A 23,364-nucleotide genomic window follows, 5' to 3' on the forward strand; every position below is an offset into this window, starting at 1 on the left:
GAGGTCCGTAGCGACCTGAACGAGGTCGGGGAGCGCAGCAGTGTTGCGAGCAGTATGCACCAACTCGTCTTTGATCTCCGAGGAGAGGTGCTCGTAGAACCTGTCGCGGAGGTCGGTCTGGCTGTAGCCGGTCCTGTCTGCGAGCTCATTGAACCGCGCGTAGTACTCGACGACGGAGAGGCTACGCTGGTGAAGAGCCTGCAGGGCTGCCTTCGCGTCGACTGCCTCGTCGGCCGTCTCGAATCGCGTTTTGAACGCCGCTCTGAAGGTCGTCCAGTCGTTGTTGAACACGGCCAGCCCGTTACCGATCGTTTCCAGGTAGGGGGTAGCCCAGATCGCAGTGTCATCGGTGAGGAGAGTGAGAGCCGACTTGATCCACTTCGCGTCGTCGCGATCGAAGCCGCCCGTGGCGTTGGCAGTGTTCAGATGGCCTCCCATCTGCATCGCATAGACTTGGAAGGACGCTACGAAGCGGCGTGCATCCGAACTGGTCTTGCCGTTGTATGGCTGGGGCTTGTTCGCGACCTTTGTCGCGTCCTTCGTGGCTTGGGTGTTGACGTTCGAAGCCACCGTCGCATTCGTCATAGCTTGGGGGAGGGTGGTGGACAGGTTCTGGAACGCGGTTGCCAGATCTGTCACCGCCTGGGTAAGGTTGGCCTGTCCGGCAACCAACTGCTGCTGGTTCGCGGTGAGGGCCTGCATGAGGGCCTGAAACTGCTGGGCATCCATGACTAGGGGTGGGATAGGAGTGTGCGTCTCGTCGAATCTAGCCCTGCGGGTCGTGTAGGTGACAGGGGTACGGATATGGGGACACGGTTGGTCGTCGCACTCTCGCCAGAGGAGGTCGTTTCGCTCGTTGCGGACGATGTGGACGTGCCGGTTGTCTTCAGTGTCAACCGCGTGCTGATGACCTGCGCAAGCCACCGTGCTCTAGGAACCAGGGTACGCTCCGGGGAAGTGAACACCTATTGAGGCTTCCGGGCAGCCAATCAGTCGGGATGACCAACTGCGCGGATAGAGTCGTCGGCCGGGAGCGGGGTAGTGTTCTCAGAGTGTGATACTCGAGCTCAACAGACCCAGGGAGACTGCGATACGCTCAGAGCCTTATAACTCCGGCAGGTATGCAGGGTAGGGGAAGAGCGGGGCGGGTGGCACAGGGTGGGGACGATGCTTGCACGAGTGGGGGTGATCCGATGCTTTGATGCCAGCACTCACTGGTTAGATCTCGACCTAATGACGCGGGAGCGGGCCGCGTACGCCAATCGGAGGAGAGGGAGGTGTGGATGGGTATGGATAGAGGTTGGATGACCTCGATGTGGTGGTGCAGAGGCGTCGCCGGCACTAGGCGCAAAGCAAACGCAAACTAGAGTCACGCGAGGGATGTCTAGCCCACAAAGACCAAGTTAACATAGCTCTACATACATACAGGCAATTGAGATACTCACCTAGCCCACAAAGACCAAGAGGTCGAGATGAGGGCTAGGACACGAAGTGCAAGTGCTAAGAGAGTCCGCGATACGGGCGCTTAAGCGCGGGAACAACCTTCCAATATAGTAACAGGCAGAGAAAAGGCAGAGAAATGGCGAAAAATAATACATAGGGTGAGTCCAGAGTCCGTTCCACGACAGCCCCTGCGCCAGGGACAGCAGAGGGCGGGCCGTCGACCCTAGAGACGACAAATGTGCCCTCGAACGAGACTGGGTGCGTGCTCGCTGACTGCACGCCGATGACGTACCTGTGGAAGACGGTGGGGAGGACGCTGGTGTGGCTGTCACGCCACCCGCTAGCGGGACGCTGACGAGAACAAGAACGAGGGGGCCGTCCTGGGGGCGGATGCGGCCGTGGAGCGCGTACTTGCGCCAAGCCTGTGCGTATCCCACGGGGAAGTTCCTGTGCGTGCGTGAGGGCACTAGAAAATGGGTCAGCAAAGGAGAGGGAATGGAGGAAAATGCGCTACCTCGCCAGTAACGAAGATGCTTGTGATCCCAAAGCATGTCCACTCGGTGACCATGACAGGGTCCGTCAGGCTCGCCGCGCGCGTCGTCCGGCTGGTGCTCCTTGTCGTCCCTGCTCAAGAAAGAAACCGGCGGGGGCGCACCAAAACCGTCGCGCATTCATCCCTCATCCTCTTCAATCCAGGGCCGTCTGGGTCTTTGCCGGGCAAGATATAGCGGACACACGTCGCTGGCTGCAGTGGCGGCACAAGCGAGGTGAGTAGGGACACGGGCAGGAGATTGCAACTGGGGCGCTCACAGATTCCCGAGATATCGGAGGAACGGGAGGTGGGTGGACCCCCGCGGCCGAAAACGCGTTGGCCTCGGCCGGAGCGATGAACGAGACCAACCTGGCATATCAGTGGCAGAAGGGAGCCCACAGAGGATTAGGACATACATGCGGCGGCATGCAGCGGCGAAGAAAGAGCTCTGGGGCTCATTGTTGCTCTCCCAGGGGCGGTGGAGGAAGGGGGCAAGGATGTAGTCCAAAGCGTGGCTGGTGAGGTGGACGAGCGTCGAGTTGGAGGTCCGAGAACTGAGCGGCGGAGACAACGAAGATGGGGACTTCGACGGAAGAGGATGGAGGAGGGAGAGGGAGAGGGGGAGAAGGTGCTCGAGGTTGTGGAGACAGCTGGCAAGGAGCGCCAAGGGAGCGCGCTGTGGGGACGCGCGCGCTGGGTATGGGCGCTAGTGTCGCCAACCTTGTCCCGTGGTCGCGTCCTCGACGCCTCCACTGCTCTACATGGATGCCGCCACTTCCGTCCAGTCTCCCCTAGGCAGCACTTCTTGCCGCACCTTGTTCTCAGCATACCGCCCTCGACTATTGCATATTTCGACCTCCACGACCACCATCTAGCTTATTCCCCTCCGCCTTCCCATGGCTGCCATTTTGGTCCCTTCTATTCTAGTTCGCACCAAGTGGTCATCGAACGCGATGGCATACCTCCGTCACCTTCGCCGCCCTTGACCTCCTTCAAGCCTGCTTCCCGCACATGAGGATCCTCAGGTCAATGCTCATTTGTCTCCGCCTTCATGACAGCATGCAAGATCGTCCGCGACCACACCTATTCCAATGAGTGGCGGACCATCGTCGACCAGGACATGTTCGCGTTTCGTGAGATCAACCAGTAGAGCGGTGAATGTGCTCCTAAGTACCTCCAGTGGCAGCTCAACGTCGAGCCCTCGGCCTCAGCCCTCAAGGAGTTCGTCGTTCGAGCACAAAATCCGGCACAACTTCAAGGACTCCGTATCCTATGTACGTTCTGCCATCACCTGCGCCGTCACCAATGCCTTCCGCCGCCCCCCACACCGTTGTCGCCTCTGCACCACCACCTGCGTTCACAAACAAGACACACCAACCTCCTTCCACTTCACCGCTCAAGCACCTTTCCCATCCCGTTTCCATCCACACTGCGCCCCACCGTACAGTACTAGTGCGAGCCCCTCACGTAGCTCGCACAGTGCGCCCAGTACCCGGAGTCGTCGGTGTTGACGTCGACATTCCCCACCGGCGTCGAGCAAATCCCCATCGACCTCTTTCTGCTGCCAGGTCGCTGTCCCTCAAGACCAGATGCTGGGCGCGAACATCGGGCACGATATGGTCATCGACTCGCGGGCGCGCTTGGGTGAGTGCACGACAGCTGCTGGATCTTCTATGCGTCCGTGCGCGGCTTCTGTGGTGAGCGCGATGGCTACTTCCATCTCGATCCAATCCTCATCAGCCGTGACGCCATGCTCACCACCTACACCCAGCTCGCCCCGGACACAGTCATCCCCGATGGCACGACGTATATTCTTGGACGACGACCACTCCCCCGACCACCACGCGCAGTACAACCGCGCAGCGCTCCTCTGAGCGTTTCCGTGCCGACTGCATCTACCCAACACGCGCCGCACACGCACTCTGCGAGCAACGCCATGATTGACACTGCGCCCGACTCGAGCTACGCGCCGCTGAACCCGCGCCGACCGGTCTATTCGTCGGGCCGCAATGTCCCCGCCTCGTTACCCACCGCGCCCAGCCCGCGATCACGTTCGTCGCACATCTCAGTACTTAGACCATGAAGCAATCATAGTTTTTTGTATGTTCCATCTATGCGTGCTCATGTGTGGGTGGCGGAAGAAGTCAGACACCACTGTAGCAGGGATACAGTCGAACATATCATTATTGGCTAACTACACATACAGATACCCGTTACAACTACTCAAACATATCAAATTATACCTCATCTACCCCATAAGCGACCAGAAGGAAGGCGATAGTGTCTGTAAACTGCGGTGAGTTGGAACAGCTGCAGTATTTTGGCGTATATCGGCTTACCAATAAATTACCTCTCAATAGGAATTTGGGTTTTTCCTGATGTTAAGAGCCAATTTTTTAAGTTGCAAGTATCACCTTGTCGAAGTGCTAAATTTATACGTCCGAGGAATTCGGCATTCTACCACAATACACGCCGAGCCAGGCCTTCGAAGCTCGTAAGTGCCCACACCAGCGACAGCTGTGCTTCTGCTGCATGCAAAGGCTGTCCTAGACACTTGTATTATATGCAGCCCGCAACCCAGCCTGCCACACCACACCACCATCCCCACCCATGACTACTCCGATCATCCAGACATCCAACTCGGACCATGACTCAACCACGAGTCTCTCTTTCGCCGTCGTCAGCCCAGAACAGCCTGCGCCTGGAGGTCAAGACGTCATCACTGGTGGTACACTGTCTACCGACGCTCTCCTCTCTACCACTGGGTTTACCGACCGATCCTCCCACCCTTCGACTTCCAGCCGCCGTTCATCATCAACTTTCGTGGTCCCGCTTGGCAGTGATGGCTTGATGGCTTGCGAGAACCACCAGGAATGCGATCACAGCAATGCCACGAGAGAGCCGACAAACGACGAAGCCACCCTGCTCCTCGAACAGAGCAATGAACCTAACCCCATGGTCCGCCTGGCGCCCTTGCCTTCCGAGCGTGATATAAGTGCTGTGCCTTAATCTTGCCTTACTTCCAATACTAATTGTCCACCATCCATCGAGCAGCGGGTAAAACATGGTATTGACAATAAAATGTCGGGATTCTGGAACATTGACGCAAGGGAGGAGATCATGTCTCTGGCGCCGGTTATATTATGATAGGAGACCTCAAGCGGTGTTCTTTGGCCCGGGTCCCGGAGAGTACATCGAATGCGCAGGCGAGATCGCGCATCTTCTATGCCGCAAGCTCAGGAAAAATGTCCGGCAACACCTTCTCACACGGCCCACGGAACACGAAGTCAGCCCTCTCGTCCCGCTCGCCGGGATCGAGGTTGAACACTGCGACTTTCCCTCCGTGCCGCTGGACGCGGTACGCAAACGTTGATGCCGGGAGCACCTGTCGAAATCCCCCGCCCCGTTAGCCCCCTCCGTCTCGCCCATCACAGTCACAAACGCACCGTCGACGACGTCCCCACGACGAGACACATGTCCGCCTTGAACACGATACCGTTGATCTCGGGCAGATGGTACGGCCTCTCCCCGAACCACACCACGCCCGGGCGCGCGAGCGCGCCGCACTTCGGGCACCGCGGAAGCTCTTTATCAGCGATGTCGATGCGCTTGGTTCCCGCGTCCTCGTAGCTCGCGAACTCGGCGTCCGCGGCGCCCAGCGCAGCGCAGAGGGGCTCCGCGCGGTCCTCGTAGACGTGCCCGCACGCGCCGGTGCAGCGCACGTCGAAGATCCGGCCGTGCATCTCGAACACCGAGTCCGGGAAGATGACGCGCTTTGGCTTCGCGTCGGGGGCGCCGGCGTTGCTCGCCTGCGCGCATTTCAGGCGCGCTGTGAGGGCGTCGAGGGCCTGGACGGAGAGCGTGTCCACGTTCTGCGTCACGAGGTGGAACGAGGCTGCGGATGGCGCGACTTTCTTGAGGTACGCCGGGGCGGACATCTTCGCGATCACTTCGTGTGCTGCGTTCGGCCTCGCTTCTGCGGCCCTGTATGGTCGAGTGCTCGGGTCGGACACGAGCTTCAGGAGACTCGTAGGCCTGTGATACGTACTTAGTCCTGCGGTAATGATAGAACTGCCACACGAGCGAGGGGTTCTCCTCGAACGCTTCTGGAGTGGCGAGCGACATGGCGTCGAGTGATCGCCACATCCCACCGCCACCGCGAAAGGTGGGGATTCCTGCACTTGGTCAACACTTGGTTCTAAGAGCGCTGGGTAGAAATCTCACCAGACGCTGCAGACAGACCTGCTCCGGCAATGACCACAATGTGTTTGCTACTCTGCAGAGTCTCTCGAAACTCGGCAATGTTGGTACTTGCTTTTGATGAGACTCGAGGGCTCTCCAGCTGCACGCTACCCGATGGCTCTTCCATACTGCTTGTCCGGTGATCTCGCGAGATGGAGAAGGGGGTTGGTGGTGGAAAACAAAAAAGAACGAAGACGGAGGGTCGAACTTCGAGACCGATCGCGATATGCATATTAGCGCCCGGCTCACAACTGCACGGGCCGCGGGCCGGTTGAACCAGATTATCAATGACGCATTACGAGGTATACTCGCGCACTCGTTGCCAGACGAGCGCGCGGAGGGTATGCATACAAGTCCAAGTGTTCAACGTTCAAACGTTCAGATCGCGTACGCGTGATATAGCGGAGTAGTGTAAACGCAAGTTTCCTATCACCTCGTCGTATCGTCCGCACGATCTCGCAGTGTCCCCGACAGCCTGATGCCCCGCGCTCCACCGTCGACTGGCCGTCGTGGCCCGATAGGCCGCGGCGATAGTCCTCCTGGGCTGTAGTACGTGTCCGAGTACGCAAGGCTCTGTAGGTGCGGCTGCGGCGCGGACGCAATTAACAGGGGAGGGAGCGTTCGGAAGCTGATGATAGGTGCAGCGAACGGCGGATTAGGCGATGGAGAGATAAGGGACGCGTCTGTCGTAGAAACTTCGTTCGTGGTTGGGGTCTGCAGGTGGATTTGGGGCGAAATTGGGGGCACTGGTTTCCTCTTGGAGGAGACACGACGCCGGGGTGGATTGAATACGAGAGACGTGTCTGTAGCATCGGAGGGTTCGACGAGGGGTTCTTCATGTATGGTGTCGCCAACCGTTGAGCTTCCATGGACCGTCGAGCCGGTGAGGTCTGCAGAGCGGGATGATGATGAGTAGGAGGGTTTACGACTACACGTCTTGTCAGCGGCGAACGGCGCGCGCGCAGTGAGTTCCGCATCGGAGCTTGGAGAAGCGTCTAGAGGTGTCGCGCCTTCCATGTCTGCGCGGAAAACCAGGTCTTCAGAACACACTACCATCGCGTAGAGAGCAGAAAATACTCACCAGAGGGCGAAATCTCCTTCATCCGTGCCGCGCGTGTCCTGCGCTTCCACCACCATGCGCCTGCGGTGACAACGAGCACTACGACGGCTCCGGCGATGGCGACGCCGATGATAGCGCCAACGTCGCCCAGCGGGGATCCTGCCTGTAGCCCAGAGACAGTCGCGGCGCCATCGGAGTTGGAAACTCCACCGCTGCTGGAAGGCTTAGCGTTGATGCTTGAGGATGTGCTCATCTGTGTCCCTGGTGCGCCCGTGCCGTTGTCCCGTCGTGCAAACGCATTTGCTGGAAGGGGATCCGACGTTAAGACGGGCGAGTTCAGCAACCTCAACGGCTGGGAGGCTGAGGGAAGCCGTAAGTGCTGGTGCGTTCCCGCTTGAGAGGCTGGTGGGCATAATTGGGAGGTGGGCATCGACTGCGAACCTGCTGTGCCAAAGTCGGGGGCGTGGTATAAGAAGAGGAATGTCCTCTCAAAATTCCAAGGAAACGGCGCACCTGTGAGTATATTTGTGGTATTTGTGCCGGATTTTGTGATCGTGAATGTACAGTCGGGGTCGTCCATCTGAGGGTCGGGCCTATGGTTGTTAATCCACTCGCCGGAGGAGTTCAATTCGTTAATCTGTTTTATGCCAAGGTTGTGTCCGGCCACCAGCGGCGCATACCACAGAGTCAAAAGAGTACCAGTAAGGACAGAAAAGAGGCGTTTCCTTGGATGCCAGGCGTGGCGAGTCATAAACAGCCGGGGCGGTCAGGGCATTGGTGGAGCAGGGCCGAGTCCGGACGGAATGCGGGGACGACGTCAAGCTGGCGGCGGAAGGAAGTGCGATAAAGAGCAAGCTGTCTGGTGCATCAGACAGAGAAGCCGATCGCAGCGGATGTGTGGGTGAGAATAGGGCGGAGACAACGAAGGCCGACTGGGAAAGAATCCCCACCTGACAGATTAGCTGCTTCGCTGATGATCATTTTTTGATATCGAACTCACTCTGGGGACTTACGGTATCCCGGCTTGACGACGATGTGATACCAATGCACGACAAACATCGTTAGAAGCATTCAAACTGTATGCCCAGGAATCGCGGTACATACTATGATCAGCAGAGGTCAGGATAACTTACTGATCACGGCGATGTTATTTCTTGCAGGCTCCGTGGAAGCAGGCTTCTTGAGCGCATCAGATGCGGGTCGTAAAATTCGACATCTTATGAAGAGAACCGTCATGCAAGAATGTAAGAATGCGTGCCGGGAGGACATCTAACTGGAACGATCAGTCTATCATATTGAGATACGAGGACAGATGCAACATACCTTCAGGGCTGCTAATCGTGGACAACTGTTATGGTTTCATGCAGCCATCGACTTCGGGAATGACGGAAGTCACGGTTTGACGAGCGCGCGGAAGCACGCAGGCGCTTATCGTGTTAACTCAGCCAATCCCATTTCAATCTCCGATTTTCTTCTCATCAACGACGCTTAGTAGCACTAGCTTACCCTAGCTTACCCGTCCAGCAACAGCACTCCCTCTTTGCTTCATTCATCCACTCCTTCACTCTGCTGTCTCCATGTGCTTGCCTTGCTATCTGGCAGCGAAGTATGACTGGGGACGCTCTTCACTACGGCGACCTCGACTCAGAGCAAGTCCGCAGGTGTCTAGAGGGCCTCGTCGCCTTCGGCGCACACACCCCCAACGCTACACACGGCGACGCTCCGCGTCGTACACAGACGTATCAGCCTTTCCGTCTTCCGGAAGACCTTTGCTTCCGCCGCTGCCGCCGCCGCCATCGCCGAGGACGCAGAGTCCCCTTGGTCCGCTCTCAACGCCGCCCTCTTGCGTGCGCGGTTGCCGCGCATCGTCTTTGTCTTCACCAGGAGCGGATTGCCGCAGAAGGGGCCCGATCGAGAATGCGCTGAGCCGTTGCTTCCCGCGAGTGTCGAATCGCGGCCTTTGGAAATGAAAGATCGATCATCGGGTACCACTACACGCACGTCCCGTCGACGCTCACTCGCACAGCGGCCGTCTGCCCGCACGAGGCGGGGCGCATCGCGATTCCCTCCGCCATCCAGTCCGCCCCACCTGATCCGGACCCTGCGTCCGTGCTGCTGCAACCCTCGTCGCTCTCCTCCCACCCGTCTCCCGCGCTGGGGACGACCGAGCCGTACATGTCGAAGGCGCTCGCCGCCGACGCGGGTGCGCTCGGGCTGAAGCGTAGGGTGCCGAGCGTCGGCGGTTCGGTGGTGTCCGCGCCGCGGAGCCGGGCGTTCGCGGTCTCATGCAGGTCCAGGATGAAGCGGGACATGAGGATGGCGGTGAGGCTGTGGAGGTGATTTCATGTGAGCGGCGCGCAGCCCAGAAGTCACGAGGGGAGGGCGGCCGCGTGCGTACATCGCGGTCCAAGTCGACATGACGTAGACGAGCTGATTGTTGGTCGTCAGACGTGAAATGGAATGGATGCCATTCAAAGGCACTCGCCTCGAGGTTAGCGTAGAAGCCGAGCGCCATAATGTTGATGCATAGCAGAACACTTGAAGACCTTGATGAGACACTGTGATGCCTTTTCGCACGGAGACTCACCCGAAGTATATCGTGCCTAGGTAAGCATGATCAGCCGCCTCCAAGATCCACCAGCATCCTCATGCTCACCGTCGCGCAGGATAACCGCCGTCAAAGTGTTTTTCAAGTTGCTCGGCGCAATTTCTCGGAAGTTCCACGTCCGCTTCCAGGTTATGATGATCACCAGGAGGTCAGCCAGAACCGCAGATGCGCGTGCGCCGGCCATCCCTGTAGCACGTAGTTAACACATCTTGGCTCCCGTCCAGTGCGGATATACTCACATCTACCGGGTGTTAAGAAAACTCGACCTTTTCGGTGGATTTGCTCGCAGCGACGCTCACCTTACATACACATCTATGTCGATTACGCTGACGTACCCGCAAACAGAGAATACCGGCCCTGGATCATACACAGGGATACTCTTGATGAAAGTATACTTCATGATCAATTTCTCACTATTAATAACCTCATGCGTGGACATATCAAGCACTCACCAGCGATATGGCAGGGTTGACCAGCCCCAATACTAAGACAATAACCAGGACCAGGAGGCTCTTATCGCACACGGCGTACGCGCGAAGACCGGAGAATACTTGATTGCACAATATGGATCAGCCCGAAGGTCGAAGGCCAACTGAATAAACTTGACGTACTCGCGGACGCGACTAGTAGGATAACGTTGAGAGCCATGTCCCCACGAATGGACACGGTGCAGCTGCGAGAGAGATTGTCAGCTAGCATCACAGGAAGTACACAAAGACCACACATCTGCGGAATCAAAATTCAAATGTGTGAGCAGAAATGGAAGTCCGAAGGCGGCCTTTGTACCTCATCATTAACACCTGGCCAAGGAGCGACGTCCACAATGGTGCTGATAGTGTTCATAATCGCCGGGTACCGGACGAAATAGAACAGTACGGTCGCCGCGGTGACACGACGTGTCCACATCTGTTCGACCTCACGATGGAAGGTGAGCACGTAGTCAAACGTCATCAAAGCTGTGTGCCATGTTGAGGGGAGGATGAGGATGAGGATTACCGCAGAGAGAGTATGATAGAACCTGCCGCGGCAACGTAGTTCAGCGAGCCTATCCGACTGGAATGCGGCAGGAGGGTCAGTGCCAAGCGAAGCTCGAAACGGTGTAATCTGAACGTACATTCCGTCGATCGACGCGATTACTTCCGAGACCGAGCTGTCTGCCATTTCCAAATTTGCGTAGCAAGAGTCCCTCGAGATCAAGTAGTGGGAGGAAGAGGAGTCCGGCCTTGCCAACCACCGGCCCAGTCAGGTCGAGTATAAGAGCTGGAGCTATTTCACATCGCGGGGCGCTGGGAGAAAAAAGGTCGTCCCAGGCCCGGTGCGTCAGTCCACCGATGATGATCCAGATTCCAGAGCCTTACACCACGTTGACACCTCCCTGAACGTCCAGACAGTGACCTAGCTTCGTGGGTGGGGGTGAGCGAAGGCGGTCGCAGGTGGATAAGCTGATTATCGCTTTCGTGAATATTCCGTCACCAGGCAAGCATCACTAGAATGAATTTCGTAGTTAATCAAGCGGACGATATGACCAGGGACGTACAACTTACAAGGGACCCGAAGATGCCCGGAGGATGCGATTGATCTAAGTATTGAAACTGCTTATGGGCTGCGCGGGTATCAGCACCTGACAGAGAAGACACGTCAGTATGGGCCACTTGCATATATACCTGGATGCCAGGCCTCACGGCGTGAAAACCTTACCTTCCGGAGGAGCGTTGTGGCAGATGCCATTCCTTATACAGAAGTCCGACTGAATCGCAAATTGTTGCACTCGGTGAGTCTCGTTAGCGCTCTCAGCAGAAAACTTGGTCTCCAGCTTTTCGCTTCTTGAGTAGTTCGAGCCGTGTGCCATGAGTCGCGACTCGCTGAGCAGTAGTTTTGACGTCAATGGTGACCGCGAGCGCTGTCGTCGTCGAGTAAAAGAGATCGTCGGGAGACATGGCGAACAAGACACCGGCCAGCTACTCACTGGTTCTGACTCCTGGTGACCCGTTTACAGCAGATTGCAAAATCGGCGTTTTTGCGAGCTGCCAGCGGGACGTCACGCGTCACGCGTCAAGGAGTGTTTGGCACGCCGGAGGTTCCGGCGCCGAGTTGGGCCGGCGTCCATATTGGGAAGGTCATTCACACCCTCCCTCGCGTCACGCGATGCATGATCCTCAATGCGAGACCTTCAAGCAACTTGCAAGCGGGGCTATCGTCACCAGCAACTGTTCAGGCACCCTGGCCCTGAGTAAACACTCGATAGGCCCCACAGGCTAGACCAGGGGGTGTGCAGCCGCGAGAGCTCGTTCTGGAACGTCACGCGCGCGCGCGCGCGCGGTGAGATGTGCGCTGCTGAGCTCCTAGGGTGTATCCTGGTGGTGGGCCACGCATCCCGGTGCAGCAGACGCAGGAAGCCCGAATGGCCTTTCACACATCGAAGTTACCTAGGCTCTCGTAGGCTTGGAAGATGCACCGGAAGACGTCCCCTGACAGAGCACTGGCAGTCACATAGTATTGACAACGAATAACGACCTCGGAAAACATTGATGGTACAGAGGTAGTAAATGGAAGTCGGAAGCGGAACAGGAATCCCGTCATATCAGTGGTAAACCTCGTGTCTCGTGCCCATTTAGTGCGCGACAGACCCATATCCCCCGCGCCGCGCCCGCCGCTTCGCGCACCCGCGCACATGCCGCGTCGCCGCGCTCTCGCGCATCTGGCCCTCATCCCCGCACACCGGGCACCGGAACACCACGCCGATGTGCACGTTCAGCCAGTGTCGCCCGACGCACTCGAGCGTCATGCGCCCGTCTCCCTTCCGCCTACTCGCGCCCGGCCCAGACTCGGCGCACCCCGGCATCGGGCAGCGCGCGACGCACGCGCTAGAGGGAGCACGCGCCGAAGGACAGGTCGCGCATAGGTCGTCGTGGTGCGCTCGCTTGAAGTGCGTGCGCCAAGCTGCGTCGGTGGCGTGGAGCGCGGCGCCGCAGCCAGGGATAGGGCAGGTGTAGGTGTCCGATGACGATGTGACCCGGATGGGCTGAAGGCGGGAGGGGAGCGGGGAGGGTGGTGCGCGCCGGGGACGCTTGCATGGTGGAGGGGACGCGGCGCGCTCGTCGTCGAGCAGGCGCTTGCGTTTCGGAGATTGGGGGCGGTCCGGGGTGGGGACGGCGCTGTGTGTGATGTCAGCACAAGACTCAACCGTGTGGAAACCGTGAATCTTAACACACCTGTAAAGGCCCAGCGCGGAAGGCACAAGCATGTCCAGGGGCGGAGACGGGTCGAAGGAAGCGTTCGCGGTGTATGAGGCTGCCTGATGAGGGCTCTGGCTGCGCCCGAGATCGATGAGGTAGTCGACCTCACAAAGAGGCTCCGGAAGGAGCTGAGTCGCGACGCCCCCGCTCATCGTGTTGGGCACGGAAGTCCAGTCCAGCAGCTCCAAGTCGACGAAATGCTGAGACTGCGAGAGCAAATCGACCGCGAAGTCACCGCTGAGCTCGCCAAGCTCGTACGGACGCAAGTCGAACGACGCGGCAGGCTTGTCATCGTTTTCTTGAGAGGCGCCTTCTGGAGACCAGTAGCTGAAATCGCCCCGGACCAAGGGAGCGTTGAACAAACTGCAGGAGACGGCCGTATGAGCGCCACGAAGAGACTGACTGAGGGACACGATGAGACCCACCTCATCGGATCAAAGCGAGTATCACAGACAAATTCAGAGTAGAAGGACATCTTGCGCAAGAGATGGTGAGGGTGGTGAGGTGAATGCTACGCGTCCGCCGTCGAAGGGGGTTTGGGGGAGGCTGCGGGGATGCCTCGTCCCCGTCGAACATCCCGAATTTTATACCCCATGGTCCCGACACCCGCCGGAGTGAGTTCCGCGCGGTCGTGAACCCAGTAAAGAGCACCGTAGCCAACGAGAGCGCGAGCAGGCGTGGCGTGGACGGAGTAAAGAGCATCGAAGCCAGGATGGGTGATAAGTAAAGAGCGTCGAAGCCCATATTCGGACTCCGACAATACAGAGTAAAGAGCAGAGAGGGGCGCCATCACAAATGCTCTTTACTTATCATGATGAGGTGGCCGTGGCCCTGATACGGCGCGTTTGTGAGACATGGAGGGGCACAGACGGGTTCAGGATGCTCCTACCTTTCGTTTGGCATCCCTCATGAGGGATTTGAAGGGCTGGAGGGCTGGGACGAGGAGGAGGAGGTTTTGTTAGTGATTGAAAGGCCGAAAGGACGAGAGAGAAGTGAATAAGATTCGAGCAAAAGACGGATGATGAGGGAGCTATCGGAGTTTATATTTGCTTGACGTCGGCTAAGTGCAACGTGGTCGCGCCAAGCGAACACGTGTAACAGGCGCAAGGCCACGGCACGCCCTTTCCTTTCTGGAATCTGCACCGATGACGTCACGCGAGCTGGCAATAACGGCTTGCCCAGAATACAACATTCGAACCAACCGAAACGCAGACATTTGGTGGCCATGGTAGTCTAGTCGCGACCCGATTGCAATTGCATTGTAAATACTAGTACTGATCATAGAACCAAACGCTGCACTGTTTATCAGGCTCGGCGTTCATTTATTTTTCTGGTACATGAGCCATTACGGCGAGGGGTTGATGGCGTCGAACTCTTGCCACCTCCTTCGAGTACCGGCACACGAAATCTCCTGCAACCATCGAGCACGGCGTTTCATTATGTCTATCAGGTTGATCAACACACAGGGAGGTCGCCCATGTCGCTCGACTCCATCCAAGCTGAACGTACGACCATTACCTGCCCAAAAGGTCGGTGGGGGCTCACAAAGATCGCAACGTGGACACACTGACAATCCAGCAACGAACGACTTGGCCCTTAAGCTTGCGCGCGAGCCTGTTCGAGTGGTTTGCTGATCTCGCCGTTCTTAAGGAAGCGCTGTGGAAGCGTCCGCCGTCGACGCAAGACGCGACAGCCTCTTCAACCCGCCGAAACGCCTCAGAGGGGTTCTGGGCACGGTTTGGGTGTCCTTTCGCTCGGGCACTGGCGCCAGCAAAATATAGATTGACTGGTAACGGTACCGCAATGCTTGGGAAGCGGTTGAAATGTGCGAGGCAGCAAGTACGTAGCGTGTGCGTTGTTGAGAAAGGGGTATGCACCAAATGAGTTCAAGTACGCCATCCTCATCACCACAAACAACGTTCATAACTGGAACATACCTCCATAGCTCGACCAAAAGCAAACCTTCCGCCCTATGTACCTCCTCCGAAGCATTGAACGCGTACTCCTCGCCTTTTCCTAAGCACCGGTCGCGCGTCGGCCTAGGGGAGACTACCGTCACGCCCTGACCTGAGCTCATGAATACCACAGCCCAACCCGACGAGACAGACCAACGACCATATTGAGAGCTCACCGACGCCCCACAACCATGGCGAATCACCCACTGGCATCTAAATGATTGGCACTATACCTGCACAAATTGAAGTGAAAGGCGGCGTTGGAGACTTGGGAGAGACATGCGCCGGATCGAGGGCAGGGAGGCGCAATTATGGTGCTGGCGGACCGCATGACATGGGATCGATCGGGCCAAGTAGAGGGAGACGAGGTCGCGCGCCGAGCGGAAGAACGATGGCGCAAGGAACGGTTCATCGTGGGAGAGGTTGAAAGGCGAAGGGAGAAGCCGATAAGAGGCGAACATATAGAAGATAAAGGTACTGCTATCGGAGTTTGAACGAGTCAACAGAAGCTAGAAACAGTAAGCATTTTCACCGCGTCTCCTCACTCTCCTCTACTCGACAATGACAGGGCCACCACTAGTGTCGACACAACTGCTCAGCCGACTCATGGCGCACGGCTCGAAGTACTCAACAAGTCAAACCTAGAGACCAGATCTTCCGCTGAGAGCGAGGCTGTTCAAAGCCTGATTCACCGAGTGCCACTCTAGCTTACCTCCTCCCTCCAACGTCTTTGGACAACTCGATGTTCGCTCTCAGAGTGCGCCTAACCCTCAGCGGACACGTTGTAAAGAAGAATTGAAGTTATTGACTCGCTGCTCCGTCAGAGAGACTCAATGTTGGCGATCAATACCACGTTTGTCATTTTTCTCATCATTGTTCCGACAAACGATTAAACTGCTCATCTCTTTCGCTGCAGCAAACCACCCCGCTGCGATTGTGAGAGCTCATGCTCGAATAAGACCGCGAGCTCTTTTGCCTTAAACAGCGTCCAAGAAGCGCAACTCGGCGTCAAGGTCGCCACAGCTAGGCACTGACACGACAATGGCAGACTCGGTTGCGAAGCATGCTGTCTGATACGGATGCATGGCCGATTGTCCGTATGTCTGTTGGAGTTCCTGTGAATTGCGGTTTATCTCAGGCTAGATACTTGCAGACGAGCCGCACCAAGAGCAATCAGTCGCGCAACTAAGTTACTCATGGCACAGTCAGTATGTCTACCCCAATCCCAGCACTGTATATAGGGCTGAACGCTTCTTGAACATGTTGACAGACTAGCACATGCTTTGGGTTCGCAGCACCACCGTGGGTCTCTACACGTAATAGGCATAGATGACTCGGTAAGTACACCGTCCTCGCGTGTCGATAGAGCCCGATTGTTGATTATATGCGGAGATCAATGGGAGTTCTTGCTGACCAATCTCTATAGTGCTCACCCATCCCTCGCTCGGCAAGGGTCACCAATCTCATTTCCATTGTCCGCGCTCTGCCATTGTTCACCTACCGCTGAAGCGACCGCCCAACTCTGGGAGAGATCGTATAAAATGGCCTTCAGATAGCCGCATGAGCCCAGCGAAGGCTTTCCCATTTCTCCTCCTCCCCTTCGTTCCTCCCCGACAGTGCTGAGTTGAGGCCAGCCATGGATATTTCCCGGGTGCGCTTCCTTTGCCGACTGGCCTACGATATCCTACGCTGACTTCAGTGGTAGCTGTCTAGAGAGGAACATAGCTCGCGCAGCCAGATCGAGTTCGCGATCATCGAGAGACTTCGCTTCGACAAGGCCGCACTGAAGCGATGCGCTTTGGTCTGTCGGCGATGGCGCTACATCAGCCAATCCCACCTCTTCTCCTTCATCAGCCTGCCCAGTTCGCGTTTGGCGGACTTCGTCACCACACTGAGCGTCAATCCAACCCTCGGAGGCCATTTACGAAGCATCGACTTCCGGGGACAAGCAAATGTCGGCTATGTCCCGCTCCCTTTACCACTCCTCGGGCATCTCCTGTGCTATCTCCCTCACTTGTCCGAGTTGTACATCAGCAGCAGCTCTCTCGAAGCTTCATATCCCTACCCTCCCCGAATGGAGCTCACCGGAGGGAGCTGGCGTCCCTCTTCCCTTGACCTCCTCAGTTTCTACAACTGCACCGCCCCCGACTCCAGCGTCATGCCCTTGCTCTGGCTCTTGTGCTTGTTTTCGAGGATTGGTCGCTTGTCGATCACCGAGGCCAATTGGGAGGATGGAGCCGTCGAGGAGGTCCCCGCGGAGGACTGCAACACGCCTGCCATTCATGCGATCACGATCGAGAGCATCCCTGAGGACGTGGACGTCTGCCTCTTCGACCTCCTCGAGGTCTCCGGATCCCTCGCTGGACCCCTCCGAGAGCTGGACATCCACATCCTTCGCGACCGCCCGGGCACTCCAAACCTCCTCACCGACATCGTCGACCGCGGCGCCCAGGGCCTTCGAAAGCTCAGAATCAACATATGCAGCCTGAACCGCCCATGTACGTCGTCTCCCGCACCGCACCCCTCGCCACTCACCGACGCGCCTCTGCGCAGGCATGCTCTTCGAATTCGTGGACCTCGACTTCGCGAACCTACCCGCGCTCGAGGAGCTCACGCTCGTCGTCCAGCGCGGCGGCTGGACGATGAACACGGTGACGAACACGAGCTTCCTCCGCGCCTGGCTCTCGATCTGGACGCGCTTCGTGCGCACCGCCGCGCCCGCGCTGCACACCGTCACGCTCGAACTCGACGCGATGACGGAGTCGTTCGGCCGGTTCCTCGCGAGCGTCCGGCACGCGTGCGAGCACGACCAGAAGCACCGCGACGCGTGGGCCGCGCTGGACGCCGCGCTGGCCGGGCGCACGCCCGCACTGCGCCGCGTGGAGGTCTTTGTCGGGGAGGACCGTGCATCGGTCAAAGCTCACATCCAGGGGCCGCTGGAGGAGCTATTGCGGTCGTGCTTGGCGCAGACGTGGGCGACGGGCCGCGCGAGCTTCGCGTGGTTCGAGCCGTGGATGGTGAATGACTGGGCGAGGGACGCTCCGCCGCGGGTGATTGTTCTCAACGAGGAGGGAGAAGAATTTGATTTCGAGGACATGGTTAAGGGCGATGATGGATCTGACGACGAAGAGGACATGGAAGAGGACGGCGATGAATCCGGCGAAGACGACGACATGGGCGATGATGATGAGTTTCCGGGGAAATAGTATTTTCGGTTCTGTCGTTGGTGAGTGTATGATATCGTACTACTAGTCGACTTGTTGTCCCAGCGGTGGCGCGTCATCTGTTAGGCGATCCTTGCCATGGCGGACTGTTGTCCACAATCCACTCCGGGGTGAGGACAAGGAATATCCGCATGGCCACGGCCTGTTCCGCGTCCTGGACGCGACGTCAAGCAGGTGGAGTCTATATCTTCTCTGCGTGTCCTGCGTCCTTCCCCGTCCTCTACGTCCAGTCGAGAGCCCAGGAAGCGTACGTTCTGTTAAGTCTTGAACGTCCCATTCACTGCTTCGCTCCCTCATGCCGCCGCAAGCCGCAGCATTTCCTTGATGCACGCGTCGCCAGACGCGAGGTCGTCGATCTCGGCTGGGTCGTACGGGAACGCCTAAATGTCGCTCTCGTCGGTGTGTGGTGCAGCCCCGGCGCCGTGGGGCTCCATAAACTTGGGGTCCAAGAGCGCGGGTTGGATCCCAAGTCTGTGCGCAAAAGAGAGGAAGCCGGAGTCGAGGTCGAGGTAGCGCCACCCGATGGCCGTGATGTCGACGGTGACGACGAGCACGCTGCACTCCGAATGTTTTGCAGGAGGAGTGTGATGTCTTCGTTAAGCGTCCTGTAGGAGGTAAGGGTATGCGCACACGGGTGATACAGCGACGTACCAGTGGGCTATTCGCCTCTGCGACCTGCTCGAGCGAACGCGAGGCAGCGCCGCTGAGGATGAGGGGAATCCCGAGCGCACTCGCGGCACGCGCTGTCGCACGCTCGGCATCGGTGTGCGTGACGCCGACGAGTGTTGTCTCTTTTGTGGGCAAAACCTTGCGTTGAGGAGGGAGAAATCGCAGGAACCGGGCACAAGGAAGTGACATACATACGCTGAGGTCGCGGTGGGTGACACATCACCGAGCATGTGCGGCCGCGATCTGCTTGCGCATGGACTCGTTTCGGTTCGCGCGGTAGGTCTCGCCCGTCCCTGCATATCCGAAGACGAACTTGGATGAGTCTGGCACGTTTGCGGAGTACGATTGAGCCAACACAGACGGAATACAAGGATGAAGGAGCGCACCTGGATGATCGTTCAGCTTCCCCTTCGCGACCTCCTCGAACTCAAAGGGTTCATGGAGCCCAGGAGAGGCCTCTTGCGCGTAGAAAGCAACTCGCGTGCGAATGCGGACCACTTGCCCGGCGCAAAGCCGTATGTTACATCCTTCGTGGCTGTGGCTGCTCCAGTCATGCTGAAACTGGTGTCGATAGGTGGGAGAGAGGGAGCGTGCGCAGCGTGGCGAGACCGGGGAAATGGGCGCCGAAGGCGTCGCTCCGTATTTCGCTATTTGTGCTGGACATGTATGTACTGGGGAGGGCGAGTCGGTTACATGGACGCTGCGATCGGAGGAGTGAGGACATCACGCGCCGAATTCACCCTTACCGGGATTCGAACCGCAAGCCGCGGGTCTGGACAGGGCGGGGACTGCGGGCCGGGGCGGGCCTGCCATGGTTGGCGACGTCACGGTTGCCTCCCTCTTATCCCCTCCTAGCGTGTAAGTGCTCCCACCAGACGGCGCCCCCGCTCGCCACGGATGAAATGCCTGTGCTTATCAACTCCTGGTGCTTCCAGCTTCTTTTCGCTCTCGTTCGTGGTCGCCATCGTCACATCCTACCCCGCCGCTGCCTCCAGGTCTCAAACTAGATGCTCCACAAGTCCTACGAAGTATGGCTCAAGGTCGACGGCGAACGGCTACCGGAGTACAACTTAGAGATGGAGGGGGATGACCAGAAGACGGCGGCGTGCTATGTTCCGAGCGAGAGAGGGAAGGTGTGTGCGTCACTCTCGTTCATGCGCGATATGAGTCGACTCCCCTGCGTCCTCGAAGCACTTCGCGATCCACTGGCGGGACCACAAAGCGACCGACTACCTTTCGCTCGAGTTCACCATAGACGGAACTCGCTTGCGTTCTGCTCAATATTGCGACCCAGGCAAGACTGGCTTCAAGGCCGATGTCCGCCGCGACGCCGAGTACACCCACCCACTGATGTTCTCAGACCTGCAAATCACCGGTGAGTGGAACCCTCTGCTCCGGGTAGCTTGAGTAGTTCCGTTTCTAACGGAACCGTCAGACGGGGAAGATGCCTTCCAGCCCACCGCAGCTCTGGGTACCATCGTGGTCAGCGTCACTCGGATGAACCCGCCACAGTTGGTTCCTCGGGGTGACTGGCACGTGCGGGGGGAAGACTTCCACGGAGTAGGCGTTGTACACGAGACTAGCAAGAAGGCGGGCACGCATGGGGTATCGTGAGTTCTATTGTGTGTTCACTATGCGGGGTCGTGATGGATCTGCAGGCTGGGAGAAGCACAGTTCAAGCCAAAACGCCTTGATAGAAATCGAAACAAGATGAGGCGCAAGAATACGCCAGTGGATCGGGGGGAGGGAGCAGTGGCGCGATTTGTGTTCCGCTATAAACCATACGGTACGTCATTTGAGTGCGCTGGGGAGAAATCCACGAATTCATGCGGATGTGTCGTCTCAGCCGTGCTTCAGGCCGAAGGCATAGCACCTCTGACGGTACTTCTCGCAACTGATGCTGCAGCACCTAAATTGCACCAGCATGATGAAGGACCCAAGCGCAGCGCCTCTGATCCTAACATTGAACACTCCGCCAAACGTCCTCGAACGGAAACCGGTGACGACCCGGATATCATCGTTATTTCAGACGATGAGAGCGACGTGAACGAAATGCAGGTGTGTAACACAGAACTCGACTAGAATCGTTTGACCTAATGCCATACCAGCAGAAACCACAAACTCTGCAAGCCAAGCTCGAGCAGATCGCCGTCGCGGTGGGTGGACAGGCCGAGCAAGCTGCTTCAATCAAGAGAGAGCTGAAGCGAGAACCCGGCGCCGTTGAAGTCATTGACTTGACGTGATGTGGACTTTTATGTGAATGGTTGCCTGTTTCCCTTTCGTCGGTTTGTCCTGTGCGCTTATAGCACTTGTCCGTTCTAGTCTCGCCGTCACACCCTAGTAGTGGGCATTGTAGCAAATATCAGACCCGCAAATAACACAATTCTCCCTCGGCACCTTTGCGCTTGGACCTCGGACATTGAGAGCTGAGCGCTGGAATCCAACACATCCAAGATGCTATTTCGCAACGAATATGAAGCATGGATAGCCGTCGATGGTCGGAGGCTGTCTGAGTGCGATGCAGGGCCACAGGAGAACGATGGGCGCGCGGTGCCACATTCTCAGCGAGAGCGGCGGGGTATGTGCAACGACATTGTCTCGAGGCTCGGGATTCGACTCGACCCCGCTCAAAGCCACAGACTACCTCGAGGTCAACTCAAGCATCGCCTGGACGCCCTTGGGATACGTCTCATCTCTCTCACCCGGTCAGACTGGCCAGAGGTCCAACGTCCGAGTCAACACCTACTAGTACACGGGCCCACTGCTCTTCTCGGACCTGCATACCACAGGTTAGTGGGGATTCAAGCGGTCAAAGGCGTATGAAAGGGGACTCGACGCTCATTCCTTGAAACAGATTCTGCAGCAAACTCCACCCAGAGATCTCAGGACCATCGTGGTCGACATCATCCGAGTCAACACACAGTCGGCGTTGTCCATGAGAACGGAAGTGCAAGGAGGCGGGTGCGCATGGTGTGACGTGAGTCCTCTCAGTCCCCGCCACGAAACCACAGGTCTGAAGCTGAAGATACCACCTACCGTTCCATGAGGCCCGATGTCACTGTGCAGGATGGGAGATGCTTGTCTCAACCATAGAGCATATTCTCCCGCAAAGGACGGCCTCGCAACCAGCCACGCCCAAATAGACAGCTGCGAGGTTCCTGCCGCACGTTTTGTATTCCGGTACAGGCCGTACGGTACGTCGTACTTCTTTGACGGCACTGAATATGGTCCGAATTTATGCTTGCTCTACTCCAGATCTCCAGATTTACTACAAGCTCAAAGCATAGTTCCTCCGCCTGTTCCGTCGCTCTCGCTCGTCGCATTACCCGACACGCCTCTAGCAACTACTGCGTCCGTGACGCAAAATCGTGCCTTGAAGCGCCCTCCGTCGTCTGAGCGTCCTCCAAAGCGTCCTCGCGGGGACCCAGGTCACACCGTTGATCAAAGCCCCATCTCAGACGTCTTAGACGACGATGACGAGCTCGATAGTTACAGGTACGTTGTGTGTTCTTGTGCTGAAAGTAATCTAAGCCGATGTCATGCGCCATATTGAGCAACTCGCCAAAATCATCGCGAAAAGACATGATCGTCAACCCAGTCAAGGGGCCGAAGCGTGAACCTTCGACCGTTGATGCCGTCGAGGTCATCGACCTAACATGATGACCGCTCGGTTTGTTGGATCTCTGCATATTTCTTGCTTTCTTGGACATGCTTTGTATCTTGCTCCTCGCTTTGCCATGCAAGTTTGCTCCCAATTTGCTCCGATCTCGATGTTCTTCTGTGACTTGGCTGCGTCTGTACTATCATCCGAGGTCATCCACCGATGGTTGTAAATTGTCGCTTCTGAACGCAAGATCCAATATATACGCATTTCGAAAGTCGCTGGGTTCCATCGGAGTTGGATCGGCCTTGTTGTCTTCCCACCCGCGAATCGAGTGGCAACGGTTGACAAGATCACGTGGTCGTGAATGTCCCTTCCCAGCTGTGCTCCTCCTTGCTCCTCCTGCCAATGCCACCGGCCCTCTCGATACTCCCCACTTCCTTCCCTCTCGCTCGTGAACGAAGTGCTGTCTTTTCACACAACCCCTGGGACTATGCTTATACCCTCTGATCCCCCCATCACTCCTCGTCTGCAATGTCGTCAAACGACTGCGCTTGAAGCTGCCCAACGGCTCGGTCAACGCTCTTAGAGCTCTGTACAGCAATCCATGCAAGAAGCTGGACACAAGACGGCATTCACATCTCATCCGACGCTCAGTGGCACATTCCAGCGCCGATGTCATGCTCTGCATGTCGTCTCGCTCAACTACCCTCTCCACGCGCTCGCCCTACACCAGCCTACACCTCGGAGAAGGGTCGTCAGCTAGAGTCATCAGGGAGGGTCTCAAGAAGAGT

At 57.5% G+C, this 23,364-nt stretch overlaps 6 protein-coding genes across 6 annotated transcripts; 2 read left to right on the plus strand and 4 right to left on the minus strand.

Annotated features, from left to right (window-relative positions):
• Positions 1 to 5,198: 5,198 nt before the first annotated feature.
• BXZ73DRAFT_88162 (DHS-like NAD/FAD-binding domain-containing protein) lies at positions 5,199 to 6,566 on the minus strand (the record flags this gene model as incomplete). The annotated part of the gene is made up of 6 exons (XM_048024853.1): positions 5,199 to 5,360; positions 5,422 to 5,748; positions 5,830 to 5,959; positions 6,024 to 6,150; positions 6,200 to 6,269; positions 6,534 to 6,566. The coding sequence occupies 6 exons, from the start codon at positions 6,564 to 6,566 to the stop codon at positions 5,199 to 5,201; spliced, it is 849 nt and encodes a 282-aa protein (XP_047881190.1).
• Positions 6,567 to 7,052: 486 nt separating this feature from the next.
• BXZ73DRAFT_98102 (uncharacterized protein) lies at positions 7,053 to 11,046 on the minus strand (the record flags this gene model as incomplete). The annotated part of the gene is made up of 11 exons (XM_048027593.1): positions 7,053 to 7,107; positions 7,170 to 7,236; positions 7,299 to 7,489; positions 9,279 to 9,605; positions 9,865 to 9,880; positions 9,934 to 10,071; positions 10,221 to 10,242; positions 10,338 to 10,435; positions 10,497 to 10,611; positions 10,672 to 10,903; positions 11,000 to 11,046. 11 exons carry the CDS (start codon positions 11,044 to 11,046, stop codon positions 7,053 to 7,055), a joined length of 1,308 nt encoding a protein of 435 aa, XP_047881191.1.
• Positions 11,047 to 12,496: 1,450 nt separating this feature from the next.
• BXZ73DRAFT_98103 (uncharacterized protein) lies at positions 12,497 to 13,596 on the minus strand (the record flags this gene model as incomplete). Its single annotated transcript, XM_048027594.1, has 3 exons — positions 12,497 to 13,040; positions 13,098 to 13,484; positions 13,547 to 13,596. The coding sequence occupies 3 exons, from the start codon at positions 13,594 to 13,596 to the stop codon at positions 12,497 to 12,499; spliced, it is 981 nt and encodes a 326-aa protein (XP_047881192.1).
• A 3,116-nt stretch (positions 13,597 to 16,712) lies between these two features.
• BXZ73DRAFT_98104 (uncharacterized protein) lies at positions 16,713 to 18,282 on the plus strand (the record flags this gene model as incomplete). The annotated part of the gene is made up of 3 exons (XM_048027595.1): positions 16,713 to 16,727; positions 16,782 to 17,574; positions 17,630 to 18,282. The coding sequence occupies 3 exons, from the start codon at positions 16,713 to 16,715 to the stop codon at positions 18,280 to 18,282; spliced, it is 1,461 nt and encodes a 486-aa protein (XP_047881193.1).
• A 398-nt stretch (positions 18,283 to 18,680) lies between these two features.
• On the minus strand, positions 18,681 to 19,199 carry BXZ73DRAFT_98105 (uncharacterized protein; the record flags this gene model as incomplete). The annotated part of the gene is made up of 3 exons (XM_048027596.1): positions 18,681 to 18,860; positions 18,952 to 19,107; positions 19,161 to 19,199. 3 exons carry the CDS (start codon positions 19,197 to 19,199, stop codon positions 18,681 to 18,683), a joined length of 375 nt encoding a protein of 124 aa, XP_047881194.1.
• A 777-nt stretch (positions 19,200 to 19,976) lies between these two features.
• BXZ73DRAFT_41913 (uncharacterized protein) lies at positions 19,977 to 22,522 on the plus strand (the record flags this gene model as incomplete). The annotated part of the gene is made up of 5 exons (XM_048018861.1): positions 19,977 to 20,102; positions 20,161 to 20,344; positions 20,405 to 20,579; positions 20,628 to 20,755; positions 22,233 to 22,522. 5 exons carry the CDS (start codon positions 19,977 to 19,979, stop codon positions 22,520 to 22,522), a joined length of 903 nt encoding a protein of 300 aa, XP_047881195.1.
• Positions 22,523 to 23,364: the final 842 nt, after the last annotated feature.

This window comes from Epithele typhae (assembly GCF_022376455.1).
Source record: "Epithele typhae strain CBS 203.58 chromosome Unknown BXZ73scaffold_6, whole genome shotgun sequence".
In the NCBI taxonomy this organism is placed as follows: domain Eukaryota; kingdom Fungi; phylum Basidiomycota; class Agaricomycetes; order Polyporales; family Epitheliaceae; genus Epithele; species Epithele typhae.